General features: G+C 30.3%; 3 protein-coding genes across 3 annotated transcripts in view; 2 read left to right on the top strand and 1 right to left on the bottom strand.

The window, feature by feature from the left end:
• Positions 1–928: 928 nt before the first annotated feature.
• LOC130896787 (rab GTPase-binding effector protein 1) lies at positions 929–11,166 on the bottom strand. Its single transcript, XM_057805101.1, has 13 exons — positions 10,784–11,166; positions 10,624–10,728; positions 9,953–10,135; positions 9,710–9,849; positions 7,247–7,357; positions 7,050–7,184; positions 5,596–5,880; positions 5,396–5,541; positions 5,177–5,270; positions 4,124–4,311; positions 2,334–2,469; positions 1,387–1,503; positions 929–1,314 (listed from the first exon to the last, which is right to left on the bottom strand). Exons 1-13 carry the CDS (start codon positions 10,827–10,829, stop codon positions 1,042–1,044), a joined length of 1,959 nt encoding a protein of 652 aa, XP_057661084.1. The 5' UTR covers positions 10,830–11,166; the 3' UTR covers positions 929–1,041.
• Positions 8,580–27,477, top strand: part of LOC130896791 (serine/threonine-protein kinase S6KL-like) — a 56,739-nt gene continuing 37,841 nt past the window's right edge. The window contains exons 1-7 of the mRNA XM_057805106.1: positions 8,580–8,848; positions 12,114–12,407; positions 12,479–12,588; positions 13,805–14,033; positions 14,241–14,364; positions 15,865–15,972; positions 18,108–18,266. Of these exons, the coding sequence (XP_057661089.1) occupies positions 12,309–12,407; positions 12,479–12,588; positions 13,805–14,033; positions 14,241–14,364; positions 15,865–15,972; positions 18,108–18,266 (829 nt within the window). The 5' untranslated portion in view covers positions 8,580–8,848; positions 12,114–12,308. The remainder of the gene's footprint in view (positions 8,849–12,113; positions 12,408–12,478; positions 12,589–13,804; positions 14,034–14,240; positions 14,365–15,864; positions 15,973–18,107; positions 18,267–27,477) is intronic.
• LOC130896795 (autophagy-related protein 101) lies at positions 18,192–24,062 on the top strand. The gene has a single exon (XM_057805110.1). It carries the CDS (start codon positions 18,474–18,476, stop codon positions 19,131–19,133), a length of 660 nt encoding a protein of 219 aa, XP_057661093.1. The 5' UTR covers positions 18,192–18,473; the 3' UTR covers positions 19,134–24,062.

The raw sequence follows: 27,477 nt of genomic DNA, 5'->3' as shown, positions 1-27,477 counted from the left end.
ATCGAAAATGATTAAAAGATTTTATTTTAATCTTAATTTTTCTGAAAAGTCAACATCCGCTAACTTTTCGACCATTTTTAATATAAATTAAATGGGAGGTTCTTTTGAATATTGGTAGGCTAACCAATTTTAGTCTGGTTTGTTACCTTAGGTATCTGATAAAATACTAAAATATGATGAAAACTTGCGAAATTGTTTCAAAGTTTTTGCATAATTTTTATTACTAGCCGCATTATTTGATGACGTCATATCACCGGTATAATCTTAACGATGATTTGAAAAAAAACTACCGGTAGATTTAATTGAGGTTATGTTCAATATTTATTTTGGATTTAATAATAATAAACAAATTTGGAAAATGTGTAGATAAGACAAATGATTTTCAAGAAATTATTGTAGGTCAGACATTTTATCATTGTTTATCGTGCTTATCTATCATTTTTCTCAATTTTCACACTTTTTTACTTTTTGTGGAAATATTTATATACGCCAGTAATATTAAGTGTTTTCATTTGTTATTGTAAGACAAATTATTTGTTCGTAAATATCAATTTTAGGGATTGTTGTCAATGATTTCTTCAATTATCGAAGTAGAAACACATAATTTTTAATTTTCTCTGCAATACGAACGTTAGTTGTATCATTTTCATTTTGAGGCATGGGAAAGATTGTTGTGTTCCTGTCCAAATTTGTTGTCAATAATTTTTTTAATTGTCAAAGTAGAAACACAATTTTCAATTTTCTCTGCGATACGAACTTTAGTTGTATATTTTTCATTTTGGACTAAATCTGGCGAATATGGTAGCTGGTATATGATTATGTTGTGTTTATATGAAAAAAAACCACAAATTTGGTTACTGAATCATAATGTAAATGATTTTTGTTATTAATAGGAAATTTTTAGGGAAAAATACAAAACAACTTGAAATTTTCATCATTTAAAATTGTAATTATTCAATTTTCAAATACAATCGATAATTTTATACAGGTTTAAACATTTTTTTAAACACATTCAACGTCTACCTTCCTAAAATGAGCCGTTCAAGTCATCGGCGGTACTTCGCTGAAATATGGCGCCGAGGATTTATCTAACAACGTATGACAAACGTCGCAAACTTTCGACGGGCGATTATTGGGGCCGGAAAGTACAGTTCTAACCAAACAATTTTGACAAAAAATTTGACCGCAATGTCTGCAATGTTGTTTGCGTTTCGTTGACGAGAAAACCTGCCGGCAATTCGGACAGTCGTCGACGTCTTCTTCGTGTTGCCATCGCACCGCTGTGTCGGATTCTCTAATTTTTTCTAATTGAACCTGTTTACGGGAGAAAAGTTATTTGATAAATTATAATAAATAGTAAATTTTTGACTAAAAATTGATACGAACCTGTAAACTTTGTGATAATCTAACAAAATCTTGTTGGACTGCTTCTGTATTATCTAATTCTTGTTGTAATTGGAATACCCTAGATTTTAATTCGCTATTTTGTTGTTCTAAAGTTTTCTAAAAAAGAAAAACCAAAAAAATTTTTTTTCAATACACTGATTTATCACAAAAAGTAACCTCAAGTAATTTGTTATAGCTGAAATTTAATTAGCTCCAACTTTTAATTAATAAAAAAACAAAAATTGAACATTCGTAAAACGATTTTTGTCAATTATCTAACGCTAGCTTGAAGTAGTTCAATTGTCTCTTATATTGTGGGAGATGAGAAGCTGCTTTCTAGTTCAAATCTTGCCTATTAATTGATATTTTATTACTTTTTTTTGTCCAAAAATGTCTTACAAACCTAAATTAATACTCCTCCAAACAAATTATTGAATCTCTATATCGCAATTGAATTATTTTAATATTGTGTTAATATTAAAACTTTTTGACGTTTCTTTATGTTGAAATTGGTGTTACTGGACTCAGTACATGAAGATCTGTCCATTGACAACATTTATGCAAAAGTGTTTTATAGCAAAAATAATTTAGGAAGGAATCCTGTTAAGTTGGGTCAGCTTGTATCGAAGCAACTGCATCTAGGTAATAAATTACCTTGTAATCTCTATGCTACCAAAAAATGGTCGAAAGAAACAATTGGGAATCGTCAAATTTCTAGAATTCTACTTATTAAAATTTGATATAGTGTAGAGATTCCCAAAACTCATTAATAAATGATTGAAGTATCTCATAGGTTCATTTGAACTACTTAGGGTAACACTGATATGGAGAATGGTACAAATTGAGTCAAATGAAAATTTATCGAATTGTAAATCACATATTAAAAAAAATGAATAATTATGGGCCCTTATTGTGTCAATTATATATTTATCATTAAATAAACTTACATTAAGTTCAGTCATTTCTTCGATCCTTTTATTCTGCTCCTGCAATTTTTCTCTATTTAAATTGTCGGAACTTATCAATTTCTCTTGATTGCTACTAATTTGTTTTTTCTCTTTATGCATTACATCCACTAGTTTCCTTAAAAAAAAAGTCTAATAATGAGAAAATTGAAAATACCCCTTCAATACAACATGCCTGTACTTAATAGGATAAGTTTCAATGAAAATAAGCTAAAAAATGGGTCAATAGGAAAAAGCTAAAATTGAACAACTCTTAATTTACAATAAGCCACAAAGAATTATTCGAAAAAGCCAAATCCTGATTAAATGGTTCAATACATTTTAATCATATCCTAGGAAATCAATTTCGAATGTATTTAAGATTATTTTTTAGTTTTATTAAAAAAAACAATTGTAGTAGTTCAAATGTACCGAACTTGGTTTTCTATCCATATTATATAGGATACTTCAAATATTGATTTTGATTGTTTACTCGAAAATAATTTAGTAAAAATGTCTTTCATTTTTCAGGTATGGAAAATTAAAGTTACACAATTGGGAAAATTATATATTGAATGAAATTTGTTGTAATAAGGTATTGCAGATTATTTTTATTCACAAAAAACTAAAAAATGTATGAATAGCAGTAAAAGTAAAGGTGTGTATAATGAATTTAAGTTGCTGCTTGAATTTAATAAGATTCGTGTAAACTTTCACACAGGGTTATCAAAAAAAAAATATATCTTAAATAAAAGGGTTCAAAACATTACAATCATATCTTTGGGAATAAATTCAAAACGTCATTCTGGATAGTTCTTTCAGTTTCATCAAAAGATGATAAAGTAGTAGTTCAGATGTACCATATTATACAGCATGGAAATATATGTATATTAGTTCAATCGTACCCGTAAACGGTTTTCTATATTTATTCCATGGAAATATAAGTGTAGTAGTTCAAATGTACCTTGTGGCAATGCTAAAGAATCGATTTCCAGAACATTATAGAGTGAAAATTTATAAAACTGTTTATATTGTTTTAAAATATGGAGTAATAATGTTTGGAAAATTAGTTTGAAGCAACAATTCAAGAAATTTGGACCTAGAATAATATATTGAATGGAATATTTCGAACCTAAAGTTTTTGTTGATATTCTAAATTATCAAAAGCAAATAAATGGCCGAATAAACCAAAAATCCGAAAGGGTTTTATCAAAAGAATAACTCGATGGATTTCGCCATCTTAATAACTTGTAGTAGTTGAAATGTACCGTATACGGTTTTTCTGTATATATTCCATGAAAATATATGTGTAGTAGATCAAATGTACCTTGTGAAAATGCTAAAGAATCGTTTTCCATAACATTATAGAGTGGAAATTTATAAAAATGTTTATATTGGTTTAAAATATGGAGTAATAATGTTTTGAAAATTAGTTTGAAGTAACAATTCAAGAAATTTGAATCTAGAAATAATATATTGAATAAAATATTTTGAACCACGAGCTTTTGTTGATTTTCTAAATTATCAAAAGCAAATCAATGGTCAAAAAACACCAAGAATCATAAAGGGATTTATCAAAATTTAAATTAGTCGAAAAACTCGATGGATTTCGCCATTTTCTATGATATTCAATTTCTCAATAAAGTGTAGTAGTTCACATGCACCGTATACAGTTTTCTGTATCTATTCCATGGAAATATTTTAAAAAAAGTGATTTCTTCTAGTTAACAGTTTCTTTTTATATTTAAATCAACTACAATTTTTAAAAATAGATATGATATATGAGATTTTACCTCAAAGTTTTGATTTCGTGTTCTAAACTGTCTTCTATTCCTTTACGTTCATGTTGATCGTTAGTTATTCTATCTTTCAACAACATTATTTCCGATTGGAGCGTATTCACTTTTGTTTCTTGCGCCTCTTTGCCTATTTTACAAATGATCAAGTCTTGTTGATTCTTCAAAATTATTTCGTGCAATTCCTACAAAAAAAAAACAATAGAATCCATCAATTTTTTTCAACAAAATCCACGTTTTTGTATCGAATATGTCAATGTAGCTTTTTTATCCTTCCATTGAGCTGATTTTTCGGGTTTATTAAGAAGATATAGTCACTCGGGGTTAAATCAGGAGGATTGGGAGCTATTTGTTGGGTTTTTGTCAAGTAAACTGCACTCTAGTATCGTCCTGACCATATACGAACTCATTAAATCGATCTACTACCTTTCCACATATATTATACCACCACCATTACTCGTTTAGATAAAAAACCATTACTTTCTACCTCTACGGTAATCTACCCACTATTTCTAGTGCTGTTTAGATCTCCGGTATGTGATGGTGGTTCCAAAATGGATTCTCTTTATGAAAAATATCCAAAATTGTTAAGAAATCACGTAAACTTTCTAGAACTGTTGAAAAATTGCTTGAATTCTCCAAATTTCGCTAGGAATCGCTTGATTTTCTGAAATTATTAAGAAATTTCCTACAAAATCGTTGAGAAATTGCTAGAATTTTCCAAAAAAAATCCAAAACCGTTGAAAATGTGTCTCTAGCCCCTGATGAGGTAATTAATATAACATCTGATTTTTAGAAATTTTTAAAATTATTTAGGGGTTGTATAGACTTCAATAGAATATAAGGAACATTCTTCTTCTTCGGTACTCTTACTTTTCACTAGTTCCATATCAAAAAATTGTTTAAACACAAATTAGCTAGTTCAAATTTTGACAGGGGTCAAGTTGACAATTAAAAACTGGGAAATTTTCGAAAAATCCACCCTCTCAGACTTGCTATTTTCCTTTTTCTGCAAAATAAAAAGTTGTTTTCAACGATATAAATTCGTACCTGTACAGTATCCGGTAAATTTATTATTTCGCTTTGCAGTTCTTGCGAATGCGCAGTATATTTACCAACTAACATATCGTTCTCCTCTTGTAACCTAAAAAAAATAACAAATTTTCAATTAATAAAATAATAATCAGTTAAATTCGATCTCCGAAGAAGATAAATTATTTCTCGAAAAGTATACCATCAAATGGGGGGGGAAAAAAAATTTTTATTCACCTAGTTAGTTCTCGATGAACCATTTCCCTTTCGTGTGTTAATTTTCCAAGACTCGTTTTCATTTCGGAACAAGTTTGATTGAAAAATTGTTGTAATTCTTTCAGATCTTGTTCGGTACATTCGGTCATTCTCGTCAGTTCTGCCACCTAAAAATTCAAATTATAAAATTACACTAAAAAAAAATCTTTTTCGTTTCCCACCTGTCTTTTATGTTCCTCTTTCTTTTCATTCCATTTCTCTTCCATGTCTTTCCTGAACCCGATTTCTTTAAGCAAATCTTCCTTATGTCGTTCGGCCGCTTTTTCAGCTGCGACAACTTTGGCTTCCAATTCTTTGGAATGTTTCTGTTCTCTAACTAACTGAGCTTCGTAATTACTGCACATGTCACATATTGACAGTTTGTGGGACTCGAATGATGTATTTGTAGCTGCAGTTGCATTCAAACTTGTGTGAAGAGGAGAGGTATCTTCACACGCATAAATCATCTACGGAATATCAAAATACATCTAGTCTATTGGTTACTAAATATTACAGTATGTAGGCTACAAAATACCCCAACATGTTGGCTACACAACATTAAAATATGGAAGCTTCAAAATTTGATATCTATACACTACAAATATTGAAATTTTTGACTAAGAGATGTTAAAATGGGTTGGTTACAAAATATTGAAATTTGTTGATAAAAACATATCAAAATATGTGGGCTACAAGTACAAGGATGTTGGTTATGAAGAAATAGAATACATTGACAATAATATTAAATTATATTGGCTACAAGGTGTTAACGTGTAAAGGCTACAAAATATTGAAATATATTGGACACGAAATATTAAAATGTATTGGCTACAAGATATTAAAACAAATTTAAACCATACAATCATCATATATTGACAATAATATTAAATTATGTAGGCTACATACCCAGTTACAGGGTAAATAGTTAAATGTGGCTTGTGACTTATAACGTAGGTTACATTCTCGGATTCATCGGATATCAGCGTCCATTAGCGCAGCTTTTTGGGGTATTTTGTTACCCCTATGACCCCATGTAACTGTACTAAGGTCACCCAGCGTATTTTATAACAAAAATACAATCCCCTGTGTCCTTTTTAGACCAACTGTTATTCACTTATACAACTTATCAGCTATGAGAAGGGTTCCGGTCAAATATAAGGAATAGGTGAAGCTTGATTGGTTATTTAATTGCCCCTATGACCCCATGTAACTGTGCTAAGGTCACCCAGTGTATTTTAGACCAATTGTGATTCTCTTATACAACTTATTAGCTATCAAAAGGGTTCCGGTTCAATGAACGGCATTGATAATCCAGGTTCCAAAGCCACCATAACTTTATGACGACCCAAGCACAAACAAAAGGTTATCCTATGCCGAATCTAACTAACTGAGGAAAATACTTCTTGTTTTAGCACTACTAAACCTTAGCTTCTACACCCTCAGATGTCTATAAAGCTCCTCTTTGGTTTGGTCACCCCTGCCTGGTAGTCATTTTGAATTTATTGTTATATAAGTTTCTTGTGAATGTTGCAGGGTTACAGGTTGAAGAAAATAACTTATTTAACCTAGTTAGAATGTTGGATAAACTAATATGAAAAAAAAAAAAATTAAAAAGTATTTTTTCTGTTGAACTTACCTCTTCTTGCTGATGACCGCATTCCCTGCACCTTTGAAGCTGTTCGTCCGTAGCCCTCAGTTTTTCTTTCAAAGCTTTAATTTGATCATTTAACGGTTCGACTAAGGACTTGAGAAGCTCCGCATCTTCTTCAGTCTAAAACCAAATAAAGAAATAAACATTAAATTAAAGAAAGAAAAAAAAGAATTTTAAAAAACCTTTTTGAATGAATCTTCTACGCTTTCTTGGGAAGAAAACGAATCGGCACCTAATTTTTTTAATCCTTTTGTTAGAACGTTGAAAACTTGACTAGGTGCCAAACTGTGTTCCTGAAATAATTAAAATCAAATTGTAACTCGGAAACCATTAAAAAATGATCTGATACACTATTTTCAGTACTTCGGAACTGGATTTACAGAAGAAAGGCACCAAAACTGTGAGAAATTAGCTCTAGGTGTAGATACAGCAAAAAATTAATTAAATATTCGTATACTTAACTCATTCAAGTCACTACTGGACTTGAATTTTTTAATTTCATTATAATAACATTTTTAGGACTCAAACAGATTCTTTGTAGAGTGTTTTTGAAAGAACCAGTAATGTGGCATGTATATTTTTCTTCTGGTTAATCCCTTTAGTGGAATTATGGCAAATTAAAAGGTACTACTTCAAATTTTAAGATTCCGTCGGTGAAACTAGTAACCTTTCTGAAACTACAACCATTTCTAGAAGCCGTTAATGTTATTCCTTTTTCTGGTTATTGAAGTTATCATTTCGTACTATTTTACCAACAACTTTTACAAAATTTTTAGAAACATATTGAAGTAGAAGATGTTAAAAGCAATTTCTTCAAGACTTGTAGCTGATAGAAATAAAAATAGTAACTACTAAAAAGTTATAGTTCAAGTTATAAGTCTTGGAAGGACTTTTCTTGCTATTCCATTAGATTTAACAAAGTATATATCGTTGAATTTTGTTGAAATCTCATATAAAATTCATTTATTGAATAAAGTTTATTATAAACTAACCAAAGAATTGAAATTCGTAGTGGAAAAAAAATTAATAACCTAAAAATTGAATTACTCGCCTTATTTAAATTCAGCATTGCTACAAAATTATCAAAACTTTTTAAAATGCAACAAAAATATACTGATGTCTTTTTTAAAGTCTATTTCTATCAAGGGAAATGTGTATTTGTTAACGTTATCACTAAATACTTTAGTCCTGTTACTGGATATCAAAATCTATAATATATTTGCCAAAAATTTTTTTTAATATAATTTATATAAATAAATATACACGTGAATTTTATTAATTTTGTTTATTTTGAATTGTATTTGATCCTTCTATTCATAAAAATTATCCTAAATAATTAAAGTATCTCAAAATTCTAATTTCCTTTATCAAATATTATAATTTCTGCTCAATACCTGGCCTACAACCTCCGATAAAAATATGTATGAGCAGTTTTAGTGTCTGCAAAGAATATTTTTTGATAAACAACAAAAAGTACCTCCACCGAAAACATATAAAAATGTTTAATAATCAATTATATGTTCAATTGTTTTTAATGGTTGAGCTTCCAGACAAATTAACAGATTTTAATTGAAACCAGACAAGCCTAAATCATTATATAGATGATTAATATTGTTTTTTGCAAGAAACCTATGGATAATAAAGCATATTGTTTATCTGTTATTGGGTCTCATCAGCTTGGGGTTACAATCAAATATAACAATTACATAATAAGAAAAGAGTAAAAGAATTCCCCACCAACTCTTGTTTTATCATAGTTTGAAAGAATTAGGCACGTTTTTAAGGTAAGTTTGATTTTTTTCTGAAACTTCCAACAATTATCGTCATATTTCAACCAATTCACAAAAAATCCTATTAAAATATAGGACTAAACCTTCCTCACGAATCAATCTATCTAAATATGAACTCCACATGAGTTTACAGTGAAGTTCATGGCTCATAGCAGCTGCTTGCCCAGGGCAGTTAAGCACATAGGTCTTCCGATAGGCCCCTCTTGTTATCAAAAGATAATGTCCTTTGAGAAACCAATGACGTGATCTGCCATTTTACCCTCCTCCAACCACCAGTGATGGTGCGGATTATTTGTGATGCCCATGGTGCCCTAACCACGTCCAGTTGAAAGTCAAGTAACTAGTCGATTTTCACGCCTGTTTGAGTAAAACAGTCGTTTGGTAACAGAGGCAGAAGGTCTTCTTTGTGCATCTTTGCTTGTTTCTATCCATCTCCTTGCAAGCAACACCAAGAATAGGTTAGAGTCGATTAAGTATTGAGTATCAGGAAACGTGGAAGATAACATGTTTATATTATGAATTTAAAGTTTAATGCACCATCTAAACATTTAGAATCACAGAATATTACTGAAAATTTAGTTTCGCCCTATGAAACAACAAAAAGCATTCAGTAGATGTAAATCTACAATTAAACTCAAGAGGATAACTTTTTAACAGAATAGAAGGTCAACTGTGCTAACCGTCAATATAAAAATAACTTTAAATGGACGAAATAATGATGAATATATTAGTTGAGAGATGATAGATCTTTAGAAGCTTGTAAAGTGTTTATAATCAAGTCTAGTGTTCAAGATTTTAGTGTATGTATGAATAGGTGTTGAGAAAAAATATATTTTGTGTCTAAAAAGCACTAACCTGTGATATGTGATGTGGCGATTGATTTTTTTCTCTTTTCAAATCGCCAACTTCCTTCTGTAATTGTTGAATATAATTTTGTAATTTTTTAAGTTCCATATCATACAGAGTTCTCGTAGAACTTGATTCCTCGACAGTTTCTATAACATATTTACTAATTTTTCTCAAAAATTAAAATAAAAGCACAAAAAATAGTAAATTTGGAAATATAGTACTAAAATTTTTAAATGTATGTTAACTTACCGTGAACTAATCTTTGTAGAGAAGCAATTTCTTCTTCTGCTTTCCTTTTTTCTACTTCAAAAGTTGATTCTAAAGTCATACTATCTACAACAAGCTGACTCTTGCAATCGTCTAATTCATTTCGTAATTTAATCAAATCTTGATTCAATTGCACGTTTTCTTCTGTCCTTTTAACCAATTCGGCTATAAATAATGACTAGGGTTCACACCAGCAATGAAAATTTAGTGGTTAACCTAAGTTATGATTTAGTGGTCCAAAAATATAATGTGGTAGACAAAAGTAAAAAAATTAACATATGCATGCTACACAAACTTTTATACATATTTTTACGGCATATATAAATTCTTTTATGCAAAAACAGCACAGTAAATATAAAACATAGGTTTTTTTAAAAATATTTTGGGCGACAAATTTGTCGTCGATGTGTATGATTTTGGCGACATTTCTTGATGATTTGGCGACAATTGTCGCTATGTCGCCATGCTGGCGTGAACCCTAATAATGACGCTCCTTTATTCAATACAAACTAAAGTATATACATTTATAATAGAAGTTTATCAATCAATTATATTAACTTTAACACATACGGTTTGTTTAAACCTACTTCATAAATAACGAAATTACAGAATACTTATTCATATTGATATTATGTGGTATCTTTAGAACTTACCTTCATTTAATAAAAACAAATCTTTCAACTTTGCTCTTTGTATATTAAATTCTTCTTGAATCTTTTTCTTTTCCGATATCAATTCATCTATTTGAGCTTTCAAATCTATAAAAAAAAAACAGTGATATTGTTATTTTTTTTAAATGTTTACAATTCACACCTTTTACGTTATCAGGTACATTTTGAAGTTGTGTCTGTTGATCCATTTGGTATTGCGGAAATCTACTAATAATTATATTAATAAAACATATCTAATAATAAAGAACAATAAATAATTGTGATATTCTAAAAAAACGCTGGTAAAATTCCCTACCAATTACTAATAAAGTGATCATTGTCTATTATGACATTTTATGATAACCTAACAATTTTATGTCAATTATTTTAGTTGACAAAATGAATGATATTTTTGCATTTTAAATTAACTACGGGAGTTTTTTATTTTAAAAATATTTATATTTGTCTAACAATATTTTATACAATATATAAAGTATATGTAAAAATTTGATAACGCGAAGAACTGCCTAGAATACATTTGTGAATGACGTTTGATAAGACGATATTGGTGTTGTCTCCTGTCAATTACTTCAAATGCAATATTACAAGTTTGGGTGAAACTGTAGATTAAACTAAAGTTTGCCTTACGGATTAAACTCTAGTTTATATCAAGAATTAAAAAGTTGCTTCACTTACAGGTCACAGTTGAGTTGATTTTAAATTTTAATAAAGATAGTGCTTTTGGTCAACATAATTGTAGCCGAAAAGATCGTTTCTGGATGACGTCACAACCAGCCGCCATATTGTCTTGGGTGCCGAATTTTACGTTATTTACATTAAAATTATGGTTATATTGGTGTTTTACTTTCGTGTTTTTTGGCCAAAGATATTCATTTCAATAACTATAAGGGCTATATACACATAAATTAAATATGACCGACGTCTCAAATCAAGCTTCACGAAAAGACTTATTAATGCAGCTGCTATAATTAAGCTTGAGCTAATCAAAACCCATCTACCTCCTTAGTAATACAATATTAGCACTAAATAAATTGACAACGTTGATATTTCTGTACATATATTCACTCATTTTAGCAAAACCTAAACTATTTGCTCCAAGTAACATCGTTAAAACGTCAACCTTTCTAAATAAATTAAGTTGGTATTTTCAGTTTCATATTAGACTAAAGTTTAAACTACCTCCAAGCCGACGGTAACGTTTAAACCGAACTTTCTCAGTTTATAAAACAAAAAAGTTAATATCTGTGGCTTAAGCTGACGTTTAATATTTAAACTTCACTTGTAAAGTTGCGCCTTTTTTACATATTTGATGCAAACTACTTATTTTAAAAAACAACTGATATAATCAAATATGTTACTCATCATTATGCAATATTTAACGTATATGTACAAATTTAATAACGCGAAAAACTGCTTGAAATTCATTTGGAAATGATATTTGACAAAACGATGATGATGTTGTCTCCTTTTAGCTTCTACGTAATTAAATGGTTTTGTTCGAACACAAAGAGAGCGTGACGAAGAAGGAAACAGCCGTAATATTAAATTTGTGTCATCAAATACATCGACATCTCGAAATATCAAACTAACAAAAAGTTTCTTTACCCTATCTAATTTAAAGGTCATCACAGCTGAGATGTTCAACAAAATTTGTACAGTTATTTTCCATGTGCATTTTCATGGGAAATATAACAACTAAACGTAGTGATCCAAGAACAAATTCTGTGGACAGTGTTTACAAACAAAAAGAGGATCATTTCAAACAAGTAAGTGTTAACCTTTTGTATTGTTTATAACAACTGCGCCATTGTATATTTTCGTGTTAATTTTTATCTAGATAAACGCGCATTTCAATAACAGTTCGAGTGGTAGATCTTTCGCGAGTATCAGCAGCCATCAATCCACGTACAGTTTTTCAAGACCTTGGTCCAGAGTCTCCAGAAGAAGGTAAACGCGTTTTTTAAACATTTAAACGTCTAATGTGTTCTCTAATTATAACTAAAATATATAAATAGCCATATTTACATTATACTACATGATATATTCTATTACTTATAACAAAGCATTTAAATATTTGTCAGTGATCCTCCACGTGTTTGTAATTCAGGAAATGACCCTTATATTTTTATTTATAAATAAACATTATCATTTTGAGATAATCACGTTATCTTTTGCATTAAATCAAAACTACAATAGATTATTTGAACAGGTTCATGTCGAAAAAAAAATAGTTATCGAATGGGATTTTAAAACTGTTCTTGTGGGAAATACATAATTTTTTAGATTAAACAACGTCTTGAAGAAAGTAAAAAATTTATATTTTCATTTTTCATTCTAATAAAAACAGTTTAATCCTTGATAAATTACCATTGTATCAATAAATTATTTTACTAACTATTTATTCAAATTTATTTCCATTGTAGTTCATAATACAAATAGAACTTTTTGTACATTATGTAACATATCTGAGTAAAGTTACCAATATTCCTGAATCATTTGATGATGTAAATAATCTATCTATTCAAATTGAGTGGCATGACTTTTCGTTTTTTGGGTAAAATCTGGTGATCTAAGTGGTCACTACCACAACATTTATTAAATACCATTATGAAAAACTTTATAAAACTTATAAAATAATAATAAATTATCACTATAATTTGTATAATTATTGAAATAATAAAATAAATATCTTAGTATTCACTATCAACATAAAAATATCTACTTTTGTTTAATTTTGCCATCTAATACTTATCTAGGGTTATGAATTGAAAATAAAAAATTTTATTGTAGGTTTACTCGGATTTTTTTTGTTTCCAAGTCAATGAAACTGTAATAATTATTCTATACAGAATGTCCCATGATGATCAATTTAAGCTATAAATAAATAATTGTTAATTTTTATTGCTACCCCTTTTTGTATACATACAATTGTTATTTTATTCAACTAACTAATCTTTCCATCTGTTTTTATTATTTGGTCGAGTCCTTGACTGTGAAACTCGTGACTAATAAGGTCAAGTACCTTGTTAGACAGTGCTATTTTCTGCATTTTCGTTTTCTAACCATTAGAATTAAATAAAATTTGAAAAAAGGGAGATTTAGCTTGTCTATTATATTTATACAGTATCAGTAATAAAATAAGCGCCTCTCAATAATTTTTAAGGTGGAAAGAATCAACTTTAACTCTTCCCTACGAATCTAGTAAAACTGCTTGGCCTGTATCCCAATTAGAGTCCTGTTTCTTACCCGAATTTCCCGTATCTACTTCTTACAACGAAAAGAGGTTTGATGTTATAGAAGAAATAAACAAAGGATCATTTGGAAAGGTTTACAAAGCACAAGATTTGGAATCAGGACGAATATTTGCTTTAAAGGTCCTCTCTAAGTCTAAGGTGAGTTTATCCATTACATTTCAGTAAATATTATAGTGAAAATATCTAAAATTATATTATTTCCTGTTGAAATGTAACTGGAATTAATTAGGTATTTAGGTAATGACATATTGTCTTTTAACTAATATATTCTGTATCAATTGTCCAAAAATAGAAATTTTTTGGGTAATTCTTCATATTATTGATTCCTATTGTTTTTATTTGTAGATAATTGAAGAAAATTCTGTGCAACAAGTTAAAGACGAGGTGCAGATCCAAAAGATTTGTGGACATCATCCGTTCATTGTGAATTGTCCTTTCAATTGGCAGAATAGAAAAAGATTGTTTATAGGTATAGTGTTGTTGGTTTTTTCTAATTCTATATTTTTTGTTCTTTACAACTCGAAAAATGGAAGAAACTTTACAGTTTTGCAACTTTTCCATTTAATAAGTATGAAAAAGCATATATTGTACATTTGAACTACTACGTGTCATTGAGGAATTATATTCTAGTAAACGGTTGAAATACATTGAATTATTTGTTTAGTGTTTGGTTATTTTAAGTTTTGAAAAAAGCTTATGGACCACAATGTTCTGATTAGTACATAATTCCAGATTCAGATTTCTTTAATTATTGTTTTTATGTTTATAGCTTCATATATTGAAACATTGAAGACAATTTCTATACGGTACATTTGAACTACTATACAAATTCAGGCCTGCTTCTTTCAGTAAAACTGATAAAAACATTCAGAACTACATTCCAAATTCATTTTCTAGAATATGATTTAAATATTTTGGACTGGTTTTTCAACTTTCGGCTTTTTCCAATAAAATCTGCTGTGGCGGTTTATAATTTTGTATAGTTCAAATCAAATACTATGTATTGTAATTGTTGGTTTCTCAAAGTTTCCACATAATTATCAAGTACATTTGAACTACTATACAAATTTCAACTTGCATTCGGCCGTTTGCAAGTTTATACAAATACTTTTTAAATTTTAGGTTCCTGCTAAAAGTATGATCAACATCTCAAACTTTGTACTGCTATTTTTAAAATTTTTGAAATAGAAAAACCTCGTAACAAAAGTTTTTATTCCATATACATATTGAGATTCTCATTTTTTTTGTTTTTATTATTGTTTTTAATTAATTAAAAACTTGAGGACCATTGTTTCCATTTTTCTGCCCACATATTCCATTTCATTATAAATTATTTTTTTATCATGTACTGTTTTTCAACCCTCTCTGTATATAATGTAAAATTGAAGTCATTTTCACTAAATTGTTTTCCTCAAAATGATGAAAAAACAATTTTCCAACTTTTCCGCATAATATATGTGGAAAATTAGATATGGTACATTTGAACTACTATAATATACTATTATTGATTCATTTGGTTTAGGATCTGTTTTTTAAATTAATTATGTGTGGCTGTAAGTAATTTTATACAGTTTATATCAAATATCAATTAAATTTTGGATTATAGCGAAAAATATGAAAAAACTCTTTAAATTTTTTATGGCTTTTCATGCAGTTTTTAGCTTTTTTTGATTTAAATCTTACCGTAATGTTGATTGTTGAGTTAAATCATGATTCCGTATCATTTTTTCATAATTATGGGTATTTTGTGAAAATTAATGTAAATTCTATTGACACAAGTGTTTTCCCCCCTAAAATGATATTTTTGTAATTATCTGTATCCGAAAATTAAAAAAAAATTCTTTCAAATTGTTTTTTATCTTTTAAAAGAAATTAGAAAATGAACAAAAAATATCGAAATAATATTTTAGATTATTTTACGTTGAGATTTTCGACGTTTATTGATTCAGTGCCTTTTTTTCTCCCTCAGTTACAGAGTACGTGGAAGGTGGTGAATTATTCAGTTTACTCAAAACTTATTTAATATTGCCACTTGAATTAGTTCGATTGTACATTGCTCAGTTAGCTTTAGCATTAGGTAAGTTTAAAATATTTTAAAAAATTATTACCGCCATTAATAGTTGACCTTTCTTCATATCGTTTAATCCATTTAAATTGTATTACATTGTATAATATACTTTTTTAAATATCACGGAATTTTAATCGGCAGGGATGGGCCACTTAAGGGTGGAACGTAATAAGGAGTGGTAGGTGTCAACTGTCATCAGTCATTTGTCGTTTGTTCTGTGTCATCAGTCATTTGTCGTTTGTTCTGTGTCATCAGTCATTTGTCGTTGGTTCTGTGCCTTCTGTCACCAGTCATTTGTTTTTTGTTCTGTGCCTTCTGTCACCAGTAATTTGTCGTTGGTTCTGTTTTATTAGTCATTTGTCGCTTATTCTGTCATTTTGTCGTTTGTGCTGTGTCATTTGTCATTGGTTCTGTCATCTGTCAACAGCCTGTCCGCTATAATGTATTGTATAAAAAATGTTGATAAAACCATTTTTCTCATGGACGAATTGCTTATATTTATTGAAAATTTCCATTTCTAACCATCTCTTTTTTTCAGTTTGTTTTTATGTATTTTCTTCACTTTGTTATCTTGAATTTTTTTGCTTCCACCATTTTTCTTCTCTCCTTGTCTTTGTTTATATTCCTTCATTTGTTTCTATTTTTTTTCTCTTTACAGCACTATTTCCTTTTACCTGCTTTTTCTTCTTCATCTGTTTCTCTATTTCTACCTCTTATCTTTCTGTCTCTTCCACTGTTTCCATATTTATCTCTCTCATTATCTGTTCCTTCTTTTTCTGTATTTCTCTGTTGGTTTCTTCTTCTCTTTCTATATTTATTTATTTACCATTATTCATTTGTCCTATTCTCTTTTTTATTTTCAATTCTGTAACTTCTCCTCATCTACATTTTTCGTTTCGTCTCTTGTCTCTGTCCGTCTTGTCTTTTTCTGTTAGTTTCGTATATAATTCATTCTGTTTTTTATCATATTTCATCTTCTAACGCTTCTTCTTTCTTTCTTTGACCTTCTTACCGTTTTTTGTCTTGTATTAATTTCTGTTCATAAAATTTTTTTTCTCTTGTTATTTCCCTTTCGTTTCATTCGATTTTGTTCTGCTTAAATTCGTTTTTTTTTTTAATTTTTTTATCTTTGTTTCTTCTCGTTTTGTCACTAATTATATTTTTGTTGTTTATCTTTTCTTTATTAATTCCACTTTATGTCTTCTATTTATTTTTCTTTTCCCATTGACCACTTTCTTCAGCTCCTCCTTTATTATCTCTTATCTTTACATATTTATTATTTTTCTATTTTTTTCTATTTCCTTCTGCCTGTGTCTTTCTTTCTTCATTTGATTGTCACCTTTATTTCTATCCATAATTATCTTTTCATTTCTATTTGTTTCATTTTACTTCGCGTTACTTTTTCAGTTTTTGTCAATTTTTTAATTTTTATATTTTTTCTTTTTTTTTCATTCTACTTTTGTCTCTTTTCTTTATTATTTTCTTCTCTTTCTATGAACTTTTTCTTATTTTTTCTATTTGTCTTAATATTTCTTTTTATCTCTTTGTCTCTTTCTTTATGTTTTTGTGTATTATATCCCCTCTTGTCTGCTCTTCCCTTTGTCTCCTTTGTTCCTTTATCGGTTTCTCTCTCTGTTTCATTATTTTGTTGTTTTAGTTCCCCTTTTTATCTATCTTTCTTTGTTACTGTATTTATTTTAAATTCTTCTACTGCCTATTGGTCTTTTTCTATTGTTTTTTTTTCATTTTCTGTTTGTCTATGACTTAATTTTTTTTATTTTCCTGTTTTTGTCGTTTCCTTTCTTACTCATTTCCATTTTGGTGTGACTTTCTCTTTATTTTCTTTTTTTATCTGTTTTTGTTTCTGTTTCAGTATTTTTTTTATATCTATTTCTATTCCTGTTTTTTTTTCTTTTGTTTCTTTTTTTCGCTCATTCTTTTATCATATTTTTTTTCTTTCTCTTTCTTATTGTTTTTATATTCTCCTTTCCAGTTATCTCATTTGTTTCTTCATCTTTCCTATTTGTGTTTTTGTTATTAACTATTTTTCTTATTCGTTTCTCAATTTTATAAAATGTATTTGATATATTTATTGTTGTTGATAGTTTTTGTTTATTTTTTTATTAACATTTTAATGATTGCAGATTTTTTACACAACGCCGGAATCGTCTACAGAGATTTGAAGCCGGAAAATATACTCTTAGATGAATCCGGCAACGCCCAGCTGATTGATTTCGGCCTGTCCAAGTGGCTGTCGTACGGTACCAAAACAAAAACCATCTGCGGCACTTTACGTTTCATGGGTATGAATTAAAAACGCAAAAACAAATAAGGAGCTTCAGTGTTTTTTTATTTTTTATTTTTCATCCAAAAGAACACAAAGTGATACATTTTTCACCAAAAAAAAAACCGAGCGTTTCGTGTAGAAATAATTTTTTTTGGTTCTAACTGTGATTTTTATTGTGATAAGTGATAGAACGTATTTAGTGATAATAATAATTTGTCGGAAGATGAACGCGCGATCTCAATTGTTCGAATTGACGGTGGAATGTACGCAAGCGGACGAAGCGGTAGCGAGCATCTTCCACACTCTACTCTTCCACCGTTCCCTGGGTAAATTCACCTACACCGACGAAGGTAGCTATTCGGTCGGTACGGTCGGTTATACCGACGTCGATTGCGAATTTATCGATTTAACTTACGTCTGTTGTTCGTCGACGTCCTTAGAACAAGCCATCCGCAAAGAGATAAGCGGTTTTTCGGAAATGCTGCGCGGACTCGAAGGTAGCGGTATGGGACAAATAAGTTTGGAGTTTTTCCAAAAGAAACCGAGCAGATGGTTGTTTCAACCGGAATGTATACCGTGGGAAGTGTGGACGGTCAGATTGGAATTGATATCGTTGAGTAACGAATGCGAAAGGCAAATCAGCAAAGAAAAAGTTGGCGAATTGATAACGGACAAGATAATATATATAGCGGAAGTGATGAATAGACATGAATATTTGCCTAAGATGCCTAGCCAGAGCGAATTAGATTTGATATTTGATACTAGTTTCCCGGACGTCCAACCCTATTTGTTTAAATTTAATTATTCTATATCGGGACCTAGCGGGAATCCTTCCGTCGGTAGTACCGTTAAGAAATTGATTAGGGAAACGTTGGCTTTGTAAAAATATTTGGGGGAATAGAGACGGGGGCGTTTGGAGGGAAATGTTTCGTTACGATTTTCTAATTGTGCTTCCTTCTATGTCAGCATGTTGAATTTATCGACTAAAAAAGTGAAGAAATTCATTATTTTCATCGATTGTATCCAGAGTTATCTAATTTCGTACCGGTAACTACCATCACCGATGGTGGGAGGTATTGTTATAAAAATTTTGTTCATCTTTTCATTCCTGTCAGTTTTTTTTTTCAAGTCCATCCAGAAGATTTTTCTTTTTGTTATTATTGCTGAAATAGTGCTAGTTCTGTAATATAACTGTTATTTCATTAGAAGTGGTTTTAGTTATTAAGAGAAATGCCGGTCCTGTAATTTTTATTCCATATTCGATCGGTAAAGTTGATCAAAATTATTCGTATTGTCATTTTTGACAATTTGTAACTAGTATAACTGTAATTTTTTTCTAAGGATAGCAGTTATCAAAAGTTAGGCTGGTTCTGTGGCTTATTTTACATCCTTTTACGACTTGTATCGTTTTCTTTAGAGGAAATACATTTCCAAGCTGTTGACAATTTGTAACCAATCTAACTGTCATTTTCTTTTATGATGAGCCTTCACCGATAGAAATTCCGGTCCTGTAGGTTTTTTCCAGTTTTTTCCAATTATTTTCCATATTTAATCGGTCAAGTCGATCAATTTTTCTCAGATTACCAGTTTTGACAATTTGTAACCGATGAAACTGTCGTCAGTAGTTATTTCGAGTTCCTTTCATTTTTTATCTCAATGGTTGTTAATTAACCGATTAATTTAGTCCTATTTACAATTCTACTATCATAGAGATATTAAATTCGATATTTTGAAAATTTACCCATCGTACTACATATTTACCCATCACAGGTTAGGTTCAGCTTTTTGGTTACGTGACAGATTTTAATCACATTTTTCTAGCATTTGCATTTGGAATTAATTGACATAATCAAGTACAAGGTTTTTCGTGTGGAAATTAGTTTGTTTACAATAAAAAATCAAAATTTCCTCCAAACGTCCCCCATCGAGAACCAATTTTTTGTTGTTGTTATAGTCAATTCATATTCAGTACGCTTGGCTATTTATTTGTGCGGATTTTACTTATTTTCTCAGGAAATGACGAAAAACGTGTCGAAGATCAACTCTTAGTATTAAGTATTCCAGTTATTATACAGGGCATTTTCGTTTTGTTAACCGGATTATTAATTTTTGTGCCTTATATTCGGTCCCAATTAATTCTATTGGGTATTCGTTCGATTTTAACGTCGAGATACGGCAAGAGTGGAGGAAAATTATATAACCTATATTTTACTTTTCCTTCTTCTTTTTTCCTATTACGGTTTGGTTTGTATCGGTATTTGTATCCATCGAATGATTATTTGGTTGTGTTTTTGAAAGTGATCTGTATAATTAAAAGTGTGTTTGAACATTATTTGAACGTTAGTGGAATTAGTATTAGAATGAAAGTGTTCATGCTAAAAAAATAGAAAGTATCGAATTGATTCTTTTTTTTTTCAAATTGATAATTAAAAAAATCATTTTGTCATCATATGATGGAAAAATTTTTCTCGAACCGTTCCAAATTGAGTGAACGGGATTGTTAAAAGGATATATTACAAATAATGATAATATTTAATCCAATTTGGATTTTTGTTTTTAATTTTTTGAAAAAAAAACGTGCCTTATATATCCTTTTAGGAAAGCCGTTTCGTATTAACGAAAAAATTTTTATTTTTAACCTCACTTTTCACCAGCACTTTGAATGTCGTTTGCTATTTATCTCAACAAATATATAAGGTGGCTCAATATGGATCGGTATCGAAAATTTTATTTCACATATAGTTGATCATTTTTATTGAATCATTCTGTATATATCAAATCTATTTTTGTCGATATTAAAAATTCCAGCGTATATACACGTACGGATATCGAATAAAAATAATTATTTTTTTTCTATTATTCAAAACCTTTTTGATAATTCGAATTCTAAACTAAATTTCGTAGATGTTTATATACAGTTATTCACGAAATTTCCGTGCACGCTTTTAAACATTTCCCAAAAATATTTTATATATATATAGAAAAAAAAATAATATTGATCGGGTTCGAGAGGGTACCTACACCGGAAACCACGTCATGTGTGATGAGAGATGTGTTCCAACTTGTAAATCAACCCTTACTAACCTCAACAGTCATTTTCCATTTTGTATGTCAACTGTCAGTTGCGTCACGCTTGTCATTGGCGCCATCATCACATCAACTACCGCCTACGTCATATATTAGTGTATTACAGGCGTCAACTGTCATTAGTGTCATATGTCACGCGCGTTGCCGGTGTCATTTGTCAATTTCCACCAACGCCATATGTCATGAATCTCCTATATGTCATGTGTCACGTGTAATACTGGCGTCATCTTCCATTTTATGTATCAACTGTCAATAGTGTCAGCAGCAATTTTTTCTGTGTCGTCTGTCAAATATCATAAGTGTATATTACATCTTATGACTAACGTCTTATGTCACGTGTGACGTCGGTATGACTAATCATTTTATATGCCAACCGTCATCAGCGATATCTGTCTTATATCACTTACGTCATAAGTCATCTGTCGATCATCTGTATTTTTGATTATCCAACACCGTGTCGTATATATTTTAACTAAATTAAAAAAAAATTCCACGCCCTTATCGCTTTAGATGTTGGTACTTTTTGTTTCTCCCTCGTGTAATGTCATTTTGACATCACTGCAATGACACAAAATGGTCGACGCTTGTGACATATGACAACTGACGTGTGATTAATGACATTTAAAATTGTTTACACCTACCAACCACTCATGACGTCACATCCACAACTTTGAATATACTGAAAAGCTGTAGGAGTAATAAAATACACCCTGTATGATATCTATGAAATAATTTTTTGCAAATTTTGATGATATTAAGATTAGGTTTATTAATCTAATGATAAATCCGTTTGGCAACAGCGCTTAGACCGATAAAAATCGACTAAGCTAGAAAAACTTTCGTATTTGGAGGTTATGTTTTTGATGTTTCCGCGTATCCCAATTGTTTTTTCTTATCTCACACTTTTAGTTCGCTCGTTTTTATCATTTTCATATTTTTTTCAATTTCAATTTAATAAAAAAATTGAAAAATAGACATTTTTAATCGTATCCTAACAATACGGGAAAAATTTTCCATCCTGGCAACCATGTCACATACTTTCAATCATATCCCCTCCTTTTCTCACTCTATCTTTTATTCATGACGTCACAATTCCGGATTATAACGCACCACCACAAAGGCGGACGTTAAGTGGAACGTACTCATCATAACCTCAATGTTTGTCTTCTGGACGCCATTATTGACATTAGTTTCGATGTTCATCAGTTTAATCCCGAATCTGATGCGCAATAAATTTTTTATCAAAGTACGTTTCCGCTAATCCGCCATTTTATTAAACTCCAGAGCTTAAGATGTGCGTCCATCTACTATCCCACAAAGGCGGACGTAAAGTGGAACCTACTTATCATAACCTCAATGTTTGTCTTCTGGACGCCATTATTGACATTAGTTTCGATGTTCATCAGTTTAATCCCGAATCTGATTTGCAATAAATTTTTTATCAAAGTACGTTTCCGCTAATCCGCCATTTTGTTAAACTCCAGAGCTTAAGATGTGCGTCCATCTACTATCCCACAAAGGCGGACGTAAAGTGGAACCTACTTATCATAACCTCAATGTTTGTCTTCTGGACGCCATTATTGACATTAGTTTCGATGTTCATCAGTTTAATCCCGAATCTGATTTGCAATAAATTTTTTATCAAAGTACGTTTCCGCTAATCCGCCATTTTGTTAAACTCCAGAGCTTAAGATGTGCGTCCATCTACTATCCCACAAAGGCGGACGTAAAGTGGAACCTACTTATCATAACCTCATTGTTTGTCTTCTGGACGCCATTATTGACATTAGTTTCGATGTTCATCAGTTTAATCCCGAATCTGATTTGCAATAAATTTTTTATCAAAGTACGTGTCCGCTAATCCGCCATTTTGTTAAACTCCAGAGCTTAAGATGTGCGTCCATCTACTATCCCACAAAGGCGGACGTAAAGTGGAACCTACTTATCATAACCTCAATGTTTGACTTCTGGACGCCATTATTGACATTAGTTTCGATGTTCATCAGTTTAATCCCGAATCTGATGTGCAATAAATTTTTTATCAAAGTACGTTTCCGCTAATCCGCCATTTAGTTAAACTCCAGAGCTTAAGATGTGCGTCCATCTACTATCCCACAAAGGCGGACGTAAAGTGGAACCTACTTATCATAACCTCAATGTTTGTCTTCTGGACGCCATTATTGACATTAGTTTCGATGTTCATCAGTTTAATCCCGAATCTGATGTGCAATAAATTTTTTATCAAAGTACGTTTCCGCTAATCCGCCATTTTGTTAAACTCCAGAGCTTAAGATGTGCGTTCCATCTACTATCCCACAAAGGCGGACGTTAAGTGGAACGTACTCATCATTATCTCAATGTTTGTCCTCTGGACGCCATTATTGACAATAGTTTCCAGGTTTAGTCGATTTTATTTGGTTGTAATGACAATTAATTTTTCTAACCTCCAAACAGACGCGTAAATCTGTGATTTCATATAATGACATTAAAAATTGTACTAGATCGAAAATGATGAATCAGTGAATCTTTTACTTTGTCACAACAAGATTCAGAAAATGCGTTAAGGTCGATTTGTATTCCTCTTCACCGTATTTATTTTATTTTTTTACCTTACAGTTAATTGATGCTCTAATTTTAAGACAACCTGTAAATAATTTGTGAATAGTTTAGTGATTAATATATAAATGTTGTGATTTACGAGTCCGAATAAAGACTTTATTTATTTTATTGTAGTTTTAATTTATGTCCCTGTTTCTCGTGTAGTTGTTTTTGATTTTTGGTGAAAATTGTATATGTTTGTCATAAAAAAATGCTGAAGCTCGTTTTCTTGATATCAATTCAAATTGTTCTTTATGTCAACACATATTCGACAATTTTCACTAAATTTCAAACTTCCATTCAATTGTACCACCCTGTATACCTAAATAATGCCAAACTGTTACGTCAAAACGAGCTGGAGCCGACCCTGTCAATATCTTGCTCCACGAAATTAAAAAATAATCAAAATACATGATCTAATTAGTTTTCGACTGTACTGTATATTTGATAATATTTGAAAAGTTAACAAAAAAATATCAAAATCAACTGGAGCCACGTAATTAAAAAAATACTTAAAAACGTATAATTTTATTATTTATGGCCTACACTGTATACTATTTTGAGAAAATAGCCAAAAACGTAAAAAACAAATTCATAAAACGTGCTGGAGCCAACCCTGTCTACGCGATAAAAAAGTCGTTTCTATCATATATGATTTAAAAATGCATAAAACAAAAATTACAGAAGAAATAATTCAAAGCAGTAACAAAAAATGGATAATTCCAGTTACATACGCCGCTTATCAAGGAAACTTAAAAGCGCAGCAGAAACATTATACTTTCTGAGAAATTGTTACTTAACAACATATGTAGATAAATCTTACTTTCTTGTAATATCATTTAATATAAAGCATTCTCTGTTCAGATCTCAACAATAAACTTGTAATTGCTAGAATAAATATATTTTTAAAAACGAATTTTTCGTAAAGAAAACCAAAATTGGCGCAGTCAGTAGGATCGCGCAAGTCGTAGAAATCAAAAATCACTAAAACGTTTACGGGCATACAGTGCGTAACAAAATTTCGGATCGTGCGAAATAGTTTAGTGACTTCACGGCTTTAACGTTTCAACGTTTTAAGTGCGAATACAACGAACAATATTAGACTAGCAATTATCGTGCAATAGCCCTTTAGTGGTGAACATTGGAGGTAACAGGGAATCATCGAAGGAGAAGATTTTAGAAGCCTGTTCTTCAGAAACGTAAGTGCCTTATTGTCCTCTTCTTGCCTTTCCTACCTTTTTTGGATTTCAAAAAGATAGTATTGATTATTAAGTTTTAAAGTTTCAAAAAACGTATATAATTAATAAAAGAGAAATTATCAATTTATGAGTGAATTAAACTCTAGTAATCTCGATAACATAGTTCAATTGTTCAATAATATTTCTTTAGTCGAAAATAACGTAGAACAAACTGATACTAACAAAATGGCTCCTCCTGCAATGAATTGGGATCTTTTCAAATCCAAATTATCAAATATTAAGCCTTTTAACGGTGACAGCGAATATTTGAATAAATTTATTACAAGGTGTGAGCATTTAATAGAGTCATATAGAATTTATAATGATGCAGAATTAAATTTACACATTATAGAATGTATTCAAGAGAAATTAGAAGGTAGAGCAGCCTTCATGGTCGGTAACAGAGTTGAATTAAATACTTGGCCAAAATTAAAAACGGCCTTATTACAGTGTTTTGCTGATAGAAGGGATTTAAATTGTCTTGTGCAAGAGTTGATCAGAGCCAAACCATTGAAAAACGAGCATCTTATTGATTTTGGAAGTAGACTTCAATTAATTCGTAGTAGTGTAATTCAAAGAATTAGCAATGACCCCAATATAACCGCTGAAGAAAGAAATTGTCAAATAAATCAATACGATAAAACCGCTTTAAATACGTTTATTGCAGGGTGCGACGGTACTCTGAAAAATAATATGCATTTACGAAAACCACATTCTTTAGAAGACGCGATGGCCTATGTGGCTGAATTCGAAAATTTTGAAAGACTGTACGGTTCTTTAAACGATAAAAATAATCGACAAAGTACACCTAATAATGTTAATAGAGAGCATGCGCATAGCCAAAATTCTCAAAGAAACAATTCAAATTTTTATAAAAATCCTAATACGTATCAAAATTTTGTACCAAATAACAGACCTGTTAACAATTACCCGAATTCTTATAGCAATCGACAAAACTACCAACCAAATTTCGTACAAAATAGAGAAAGTTGGCCAAATCAGCCGATACCTATTCAATCCATACCACAAAATAAAAGATATTTTACTAATCGACAAGTATTCGGCCCTCCCAAAAACGTATTCAAACCTAACCAAATTCCACAAAACCAATTACCAACACCTGAACCGATGTCCACGACATCACGTAATTTTACTGAACGTACTCGAAAACCTATCAATAATAATAATAATAATAATAATAATAGATTTTTCCGATCAAATCCAAACGCTAAACCAAACTTCGTTTCCGAAGAGTTATACTTAAATCAATATGCCAATTCAGACTATAATCACGACAATCAATATGATGAATATGACGAAATAGAATTTGATGAAAACGACGAAGCCAATCGCGATGAAAATTTTCAAGCAGCTCGTCCATCAGACGGGAAAACATAGAAATAAATATACTTTCAGTTAATCCGCTACCATATATAGAAATTGCAAATCCAAAAATTAAATTGCTAATCGATACTGGTAGCTCTAAATCAATAATAAGACCTTCTATTGCCGAAAAATACTTTCCAGATACAATTTATCATTCTGATACTACTATATCTACTAGTCTTGGAAGTAAAAACGTTAGGTATCGAGCGCTTATTCCTGCATTTCCTGAACTAAAAAATAAAAACTATCAAATCGATTTTATACTATATGATTTTCACAATTATTTTGATGGAATTCTCGGTATTAAAGATTTAATAGGTATGAATATAAATATTGATCTAACTAATCGAGAACTATTAGGACCTCACTTAAGATTACCTTTTAAGTATAGAAAAGTAAACGATATTGAATTTTCTTTTTCAATAGACCCCGGAGAAAAAACGATAAAGAAATTACCCGTAAATATAGATAATGGGGATATTATTGTAGACGCTCGAAAAATAGAAAACATAATAATTCCACAAATTTTATCTACAGCGAGAAACGGTTTCGCACCAATAGAAATTCAAAATCACACTAATAATTCGATAACGATAACATTACGAAAACCAATTCAAGTTACTCCATTTAAATATTCACAATATGAACTCTTTAAATTTGAAAGTTTTGCTAATGATTTTGATGAAAATAATTTTATAAAACCTAATGACAATATTACCGAATTAATTCGTACAAATCACATGAATAAAGAAGAAAAACAAAAAATTATTTCGTTGTGTAAAGAATATTCTGATTTATTTTTAAAACCAGGGGATAAATTGACTTTCACTTCAAATGTTAAACATATTATAAGAACCAAAGACGAGGTACCGGTTCACACTAAATCTTATAGATATCCCTACGTCCACAGAGAGGAAA

This window comes from Diorhabda carinulata, chromosome 7 (assembly GCF_026250575.1).
Source record: "Diorhabda carinulata isolate Delta chromosome 7, icDioCari1.1, whole genome shotgun sequence".
NCBI classification, from domain to species: Eukaryota; Metazoa; Arthropoda; class Insecta; order Coleoptera; family Chrysomelidae; genus Diorhabda; species Diorhabda carinulata.
Note: the sequence above shows the minus strand (reverse complement) of the source record. Positions and strands in the feature narration are given on the sequence as shown.